The sequence below is a fragment of the Mus pahari genome, chromosome 2 (assembly GCF_900095145.1).
Source record: "Mus pahari chromosome 2, PAHARI_EIJ_v1.1, whole genome shotgun sequence".
Lineage (NCBI taxonomy): Eukaryota > Metazoa > Chordata > Mammalia > Rodentia > Muridae > Mus > Mus pahari.
The window spans coordinates 101,059,843-101,068,360 of NC_034591.1; the positions used below are offsets into that span (position 1 = coordinate 101,059,843).

Here is an 8,518-nt window from a genome sequence, read left to right on the forward strand (position 1 = left end):
TTTTTTTAGTTTTTTTTTTGAGACAAGTTTTCTCTGTGTAGCCCTGGCTGTCCTGGAACTCACTTTGTAGACCAGGCTGGCCTCGAACTTAGAAATCTGCCTGCCTCTGCCTTCCGAGTGTTGGGATTAAAGGCATGTGCTACCACGCCTGGCCCACCTCTCTATTCTTCACTCATCTATTCACCCTTTCACCCACCCATCCATTCACTCATTCATGCATCTACCCATCTTCAGACAAATCCATCAATCTGTCCATCCACTCACACACCCACCTATTTGCTAATCTATCCATCTACATATCTATCATCTATCTACCTAGCCATCCACCTATCTATCCATTTACTTAGCCATTCATCTACCCACCTATCATCTGTAGCCATCCTAGCTATCTACCTTTTATCCAAGTGTCCACCCATCCATATATCATTCATCTACCCACTCATCCCCCCTCCATACCACCCACATTCAGTCATCCGCCTTCTATCTACTACTCACCTACTAATTCACTCACCCACCCAACCGCCCATCTACATACTCACTCATCTACTAGAGTTACTAGCAACTAGAGTTACTAGTAACTAGTGACTAGTAACTAGTCAGGGTTACCATCACTGTGATGAAATACCAAAAGCAACTTGGGGAGGAAAGGATTTATCTGGTGTATACTTCCACAACATTGTTCATCATTGAAAGAAGTCAGAATTCAATAAGGACAGGAACCTAGAGGCAGACACTGGTGCAGCGGGTAAGGAGGAGTGCTGCTACTGACTCGCTCAGCCTGCTGTCTTATAGAACCCAGCCCAGTGGCCCCACCCATAATGGACTGGGCCCTCCCACATCAATCACTAATTAATAAAATGCCCTATAGGCTTTTCTACGGTCAGATTTCATGGAGGAATTTTCTTCATTGAGGCTCCTTCCTCTCCAATGACTTTAGCTTGTGTCAAGTTGATCTAAAACTAACTAGTACAGCATCCATTATCCACTCCACCCATCCACTCATCCATCCATCCATCCATCCATCCATCCATCCATCCATCCATCCATCCAACCATCTACCCATACACTCATCCATTCACCCACCCACCCACCCACCTATCCATTCACCCACCCATCCATCCATCCACCCACCCACCCATCCATCCATCCATCCATTTATCCACCAGTCCACCTACCAAGCTACATGCTCATCCCCTAGAACCATTCTGGATGTCTGCTCAGTATCCTGGGGCCACAGGTTGAATTGCCTTCTCTTCTTTTCATCCAGGGCTTTGAGTGGGACCTCAAAGGTATTCCTCTAGACCAGAGCTCAGAACTTCTCGTGGTAGTCAAGGACCATGAGACGATGGGGAGAAACAGGTGAGTGGGCCCAAGACTGGCCTTGTAACTTAAAGGTGCAGGTAGGTTTTGATGAATTTGGACCCTGGAATCAGAGCTACTGAGGTCTAGTTCTTTGTGTCACATTTATTGTTCATGAGCCTAGCCCAGTGGTGGATCCTGGGAGAAAAATCTTACTGTAGCCTAAGGAGCCTGGCTGTCCATGCTCCTGAGAGCTGCACAAGCTGCGGGGGAGGGACGGTGTGCTAGGATCAAGTGTCCAGGAGGGTTTTTTTTTTTTTTTTTGGACAGGAGGGCAGGCTCTGGGGAACAGGTAGGAGTGGGTTCCCTGTCTCTCTCTGTAGCCTCTCTTTGGGAAGGAATACTCCTTGCCTCTTCTTAGCTAGTGAGGGCGGCTATACACACACTCCAGGAGGTGGGTAGACAAAGAGAAGCTGCAGTTAGCAGGGAGCAGTCGAGGAGGGCTGTATGGAAGAAGCAGAACCTAAGGTAAGAACTGTGATGTGATGTTGAAGTCAGAACAGTAATAATGGAGCAGACTGGTTAGTCTGCTCTCTCTCTCTCTCTCTCTCTCTCTCTCTCTCTCTCTCTCTCTCTGTGTGTGTGTGTGTGTGTGTGTGTGTGTGTGTGTGTGTGTGTGTGTGTATAGATTTGGACTGGGTTGACAAATAGAGACCTTAGAAGCAAAATCTTTCTGGCAAAGGCAGGCAGGTAGTGGGTGCCTTTTTCTTCATGGGTGATCCTGAGCCTTGTAAATAGTGGTCGGTGAGACCGCCAAAGCTCAATGGGCCAATTGGCTGTGGGCGTAAGTGGCCAGGAGACATAGCCTGGCAGGATCTATAGTGACAGTACTTAGGTAAAGACAGGGAGTCAGTAGACCCTGGTGAGTACAACAGGGTACAGCTGTGTTGGGTGGGCTTAAGTGCCTGGTGCTGTTCACTGAAATCTGGCCCTGAGGAGCATGGGCTGGCCGCACACAGACCTGCCCACAGGGAAGCCTTTGTCTGAGAACTGGGTCAGCTGTATCTGAGGCAGGGAATCTTGGTTCTGTGAACCTGGAGTGGGGGAAGCTGGGAAGGAGGAGGGACCAAGGAGCCAGGGAGGAGCTCGGGCTTTGAAACCTGCCAAGTTTGAAGTCTTAGAAGCATGGAGAAAGAATCCAAGTCATTACTGTGTCCATGTGGTTCAAGCTAGCACTGGGTGCATGGTCTGGCATCCCTGAGGAAGGACAGGGCACTGTCCCTGTGCCTCTGAAGTGGGGCTGTAGGGCAGGGAGCCAGCCTGTGCCTGAGGGCACTCGGTGCATCTCTAGTCATGGCTCTTTTTGCCTCTGAAAATTATACGTGACTTTGGGCATGTAAGTATATAAAGGGGTAAGTTAAATATTTACTGATAATAGTCCACAAAGGAATTTACTTTAACTAGTCCTGGTGGAGCATGTCTTCAATCTCAGCACTTGGAAAGCAGAGGCAGGCAGGGCTCTGTGTGTAGGAAACTAGCCTGGTCTACATAGCAAGTTCCAGGCTAGCCAGAGCTACACAGCTACACAGTGAGATCAAAAAATAAGTTTTTTACACTTTTTTATTTTATATTGTTTTGCATTTTTTGTTTTTTTGTTTTTACCATTTATTGAAGATGAAAGGAAATTTGCCTTCCGAAATAGGCATGCTTTAGTTTTACCTGGATAATTAAGGCTTGGCTGAGTATTCGATACAGTAGGATAGAGAACAACATTTTTGCAGAGTTGTTCAGTATTTTGATTTTAGAACCATCAGTGTTGAGAATTCTATTTCACTTAAGTACACAGTGTGAAATATCAGAAGGATGTCTAGGGCCATTTTAGAAACCATAGGAAATTCTGTCCTAATCTTAAATCAAAATTAAACATTTTAAAGATGAAATTCAAGTCAGCAACCCAAACCACAGTTATTAAGATGAAACATGTAAACACAATACAATCTCAAGACGTACTAGTCCAGTATTTAGTCCAGTATTTACTGTAACAGGGCAGACCTTAGCACGGCTGACTCCGCGATGCAACACTCAGCATGTCGACAACAGCACCAGCCAAAAGGACCTAATCCATCTAAGTCCGTAGTTCCAGGAAAGCCTCTAAATATATTAACCTTGCTTTTTGCCTTCTGTGGTTCTGCTTCTCTATAACTGTTCTCAATAACCTAGGACATGATTTTGTTTTGTTTGTTTGTTTTTCAAGATAAAGTTTTTCTGTGTAGCTCTGGCTATCCTAGAACTCTCCCTATAGACCAAGCTGACCTCAAAATCAGATATTCACCTCCCTCTGCCTCGAAAGTGCTGGGACTAAAAGTGTATGCCACCACTGCCCGGCTCAGATTTTTGTTCTTAAAAGCTTACTTTCTCGCCCCGAGAAAGGCGTGGTGCTCCCCTGGGATCCTAAACACCCAGTGTGGCTGCTGCCCAGCTAATAAAGACTTCCTATTGACTTAACCCCATGTCTGAGCTGTCTTCTCTGGTGGATGCCCCACAACACTTGCATGCTGAGGAGTGACAGTAAGAAAGTAATAGGAATTATTAATGTTTTCTAGAAGACCAGAAAACATTGTATGTACGTTAAAAACAAAAACAAAAACCCAGGGGTCTCCAGCATTCAGTAGTCTTGAATCTGAGCCCAGTTGTTTGAGGCAGTGTTGTGGGTTTTGCTTGGCATGACCACAAGCATGGTACAAGGTGTGTGTGTTGTGTGCTCAGAACCAAGGCTTCAGTGAAGACTCTCATGAGGGATACGGGTGAGCACTGCTGTTATATGTTTTATTTTAAATTATTTTTTGGTCAAGGTGTGCTTAGAAACCTTTTCTTTCCTTTCTCCTTCCTTCCTTCCTTCCTTCCTTCCTTCCTTCCTTCCTTCCTTCCTTCCTTCCTTCCTTCCTTCCTTCCTTCCTTCCTTCCTTCCTTCCTTCCTTCCTTCCCCTCCCCCCCCTTTCTTCCTTCCTTCCTCTTGAGTTTCTCTACATAGCCTTGGCTGTTCTAGAACTTACTATGTAGACCAGGCTAGCCTTGAATTCACACAGATCTATCTGCCTGCCTCTGCCTCCAGGGTACCAGAATTAAAGGCATGCCCTACCACAACTGGCTGGGTTTAGAAATTTTTACCATTGCTAAGTGTTCTTGCAGTGCCCATATTACATTGTAAGATAATATCTAACCCAAGGTTTACGAAGCTGTGGCCCACAGCTGTTAAGATGGCTCACTAGGTAAGGGCCCAATCATGGCACAGGCTCATTAGGTAAGGGCCTGACCTTGGCACATGTGATATCTTCTCTTCATACATATACACAGTACTCAACAACAACAACTACTACTACTACAATAATAATAAAAGTAAAATAAAAGCTGTGTCCTTCACTATAGTCTCACTGCTACGTGGAAAGGTAGGCATCTCAGTGAGCTTGAAGGTGGACTAGCACCTCTGGAGCAACTCTGGACACGGGGCAGGTGGGCTCGGAAGACATTTTAGAGCAGGGCCCACTCTTATCCAGAGCCAGGCTTTGGAGGAGAAAGTAGCTCTGGGTGGAGAAGTGAAGGGCAGGGAGTTCTTGTGGAAATTCAGAGTTGTACCTGGCTCAGCCTTGTTGGAAATGGAACCTCCGGGCCAGTCCCAGGCTAACTGTAGCAACAGAGAAACCTCCCAGCTGGTACTACCCAGCTTAGCCAGGTTTCTGGTGTCGTGGAAGCCTGGTCTATGAGATGATCTGTCTCTAGCAGATGCTGTCTTCACAGGCAGGAAACAGAGACTCTAAGATGAGGTTGGTGAGTTCCAGAGGCTATGCTGGAGCTGTGTGTGGCTGGAGCACAGGTATTTGGGTCATTCTCCTGGCTTTGTTATCTCTGCGTTTCAGAGGCTCCCAAGGCCCTAGGCAGCTGGCTTCTGGGATCTCTGCAGAGTTCAGTTCCTCTGATGACATAGGAGTTGAGAGTTTAGTGAGGCAAAGGTGGACAGGCTGGGTAACTGCAGGCCACCAGGAAATGCAGGTTTCGTTTTCATTATTGTATTCAGCCCTTTCCTAAGAGCTGTGGGAGGTGTCTGAGACCCCAAAGGCAGCAGGGACTGTGGACATAGTTTTGACAATGTTGGTCAGTTCAGGGGCCCGGCTGGACCTTCAGGGGGGACATCTCTGTGGGTCATATGTTTTGCAGAGGGGTCATATGTCTTTACCACTAGCCCCTGCTGGTGAACTCTAGCTTATCAGTTTCCACGCGAGCAGGTCACTGCAGGCCAGCTGGTCATCAGGTCACTGCAGGCCAGCATACTGGGAGAGCAGTTCCTCAAACCTCTACATCCAGAATAGCCAGTTCACTAGACATCACTTACCAGAACTTACTGTCTTATGGGTAACTCCATGTGATTTTTTTTAAGTTTCCTAAGCATTTATCTTAATTTAAGATAATTAAATTTAAGAACTAAACTGTAGTAGACTAAGTTTAAATTTAAATTTAAGGCCACATTCATAAAAATCTGCGAAAGGACAGAGCTGCCTAAACACCCTATTCTGTGAGGGAGTGGTCAGAGCAAGCGAGTCTGTGGTCTTCCTAACAGCTTAAATGAGGTGACCCTAAAGCAGCTGGAGGGATAGCTGCATGGTAATTCTGTAATGCCCTCATGTTGTAATCTGTGCTCACGAGCTTGTATAAGAAAAGAAGAAATGGCTCATCGGTTAAGAGCACTGACTGCTCTTCCAGAGGTCCCAAGATCAAGTCCCAGCAACCACATTGGTGACTCACAACCATCTGTAATGTGATCCGATGTCCTCTTCTGGTGTGTCTGAAGACAGTGACAGTGTACCCACAAACATGAAATAAGTAAACAAATCTTTAAAAAAAAAAAAGAAAAGAAAAGAAAAGAAGAAAAATGTGCTGTGGAGATGGCTCAGCTGGGTATGTGCTCGCTGTGCAGGCACGGGACTGATTAGCTCTCCAGCACCCACATAAAATTAAGCCCACACTGAGCCCCAGTTAGCTCTCTCTGCCCCCTGCTTGTTGATTGAGATATGAGCTCTCAGCTTCTGCTCCAACGCCATGCCTGCCTGCCTGCCTGCCTGCTGCCATACTTCCCACCATGATGGTCATGGACTCTAACCCTCTGGAACTGGTCATGGTAGCTCTTCAGCAATGGAAAAGTAACTAAGACAAGTTCAGTGAGTGTTTTTAATAGGACACCTCCTCAGCACCCGCCCGCCACCCAGTCTGGTCCCGAGTGGATGGTGACTGTTACTGTCTTGCTGTTCTGAGTCCTCTGCTGTCAGCAAAGTCCTGAGGGGTCTTGTTGCAGCCACACCCTGAGATTCCTGACAATCTTCTGTGAGCTCACTATTGTCCTCTGGCGGCCTTTTTCCAACCAGGTAGCTCTTACTCATAAGTGGGACTTCCCTCTCCCAGTCTCTCTCTCCTCTCTCACCTTTCTCCGTTAGAAACCCCCAAGGCCTTCCGCATCCTGCATAACCTGCCTCTCTGCACCTCAGCTCACAAGTCTGTTGCTTTGTTCCTCTCTCTCTCTCCTCACCCCCTGTAGCCCAGTGAGGCCTGGAATTCCTGGTCTTGCTGCTTCTGTTTCCCAAATGTTCCCAAGCTAGCCTCGAACTCAGAAATCCACCTGCCTCTGCCTCCCGAGTGCTGGGATTAAAGGCAGGCGCCACCATGCCCGGCCAGCTTCATGTTTTAAATGTAAGCAGCTCCCGGTGATTAGTGGCTTCTTGTATTAGACAGACAGCTCTAGATTGTTACTTTGTTCCAACCCTGGCTGTCTCTTAAACATCTGAACCCTGTCTCAGCCCTGAACCATAAGGATTAAGAAAAAAACCTGTTGGGAAGAGAGGCCCCTTGGTCTTGCAAACTTTATATGCCCCATACAAGGGAACGCCAGGGCCAAGAAGTGGGAGTGNGTGGGCAGGGGAGCAGGGTGGGGGGAGGGTATAGGGGACATTTGGGATAGCGTTTGAAATATAAATGAAGAAACTATCTAATAAAATAATTTAAAAAAAAAAGAACAAAAGAAAGAAAAATCCTGCTGGCTACACTCCTAACCAACAGGCTCCCTGCAACTGACCCGCTAGCAAGGACAAAAAGATCAGATTTCTCCAATGGGGTCTCGCCAGGTACCACTTCCCAGGATGGGCTCCAGGCTTGGGAGTAGTTGGCCAACACAAAACAAACTTTATAATATTCTTGTATAACTTTTGTCTCATTTTGCTTTTCTTGGCTGTTTTTTTTTTTTTTCAGTCTTTTGCTTGTTCATTTTGATTTTTGTGGTTTTGTGGGGGGGGGGTGTGTGTATTTCTTATTTTTTATTGTTATTGTTTTGGTTTGTCTATTTTTTAAGGGGAAATACACACACACACACACACACACAGAGAGAGAGAGAGAGAGAGAGAGAGAGAGAGAGAGAGAGAGAGAGAGAGAGAGAATGAGAATGAAGGAAGGGGCTTTAACTCCATTATTAGCAGCGAGTCCCTGTCCAGTAGTCAGGGGGCCTTCAGGCTATTTTCCCGTTGGGACACTGGGATGATATAAGCTATTCGAGGCAAGGTTGTGCTGTAGGTGAATGACAGTGTGTCTGCCAAAAGCCCATGGATGGGAACACTGAGGAGGCTAAGTATGGGGGCCATTGGCCATAGCAGGATGCACACAGATGCACATACATCAATCCCACAGCACATGAACATGCTCTGCATGCCTTGATATGTTTCTTACATAAATGCATAAATGCTCTTTCATCAAAAGAAAGGAAATGGACAGCAGAGATAATATAGTGTGCAGCATAAGCATGAAGACTGAGGCCAGTCCCCAGAGCTCATGTAAAAGCTGGGTGTTGGTATATGCCTGTACTCCAGTGCTGGGCACAGGAGACAGGCATGTACTATGACCAGTCAGCCCAGCCTAATTGGTGAGTCCCAGGTGCTAGTGAGAAAGCTGCCTCAAAAACCAAGGTGTTCTGAGGAATGTCAAACCTGTGTATTTATATACATAAGAATATATATGAGCCGGGCGTGGTGACGCACGCCTTTAATCCCAGCACTCGGGAGGCAGAGGCAGGTGGATTTCTGAGTTCGAGGCCACCCTGGTCTACGGAGTGAGTTCCAGGACAGCCAGGGCTAAACAGAGAAACCCTGTCTCGAAAAACCAATATATATATATATATATATATATA

General features: G+C 46.6%; 1 protein-coding gene across 16 annotated transcripts in view; it reads left to right on the forward strand.

Annotated features, from left to right (window-relative positions):
• Dysf (dysferlin) overlaps window positions 1–8,518 on the forward strand; it is a 202,984-nt gene that overhangs the window by 30,084 nt on the left and 164,382 nt on the right. For all 16 annotated transcript variants that reach the window (XM_021191881.2, XM_029535482.1, XM_021191876.2 and 13 more), the window contains exon 3: window positions 1,268–1,359. In XM_021191881.2, the coding sequence (XP_021047540.1) occupies window positions 1,268–1,359 (92 nt within the window). The remainder of the gene's footprint in view (window positions 1–1,267; window positions 1,360–8,518) is intronic.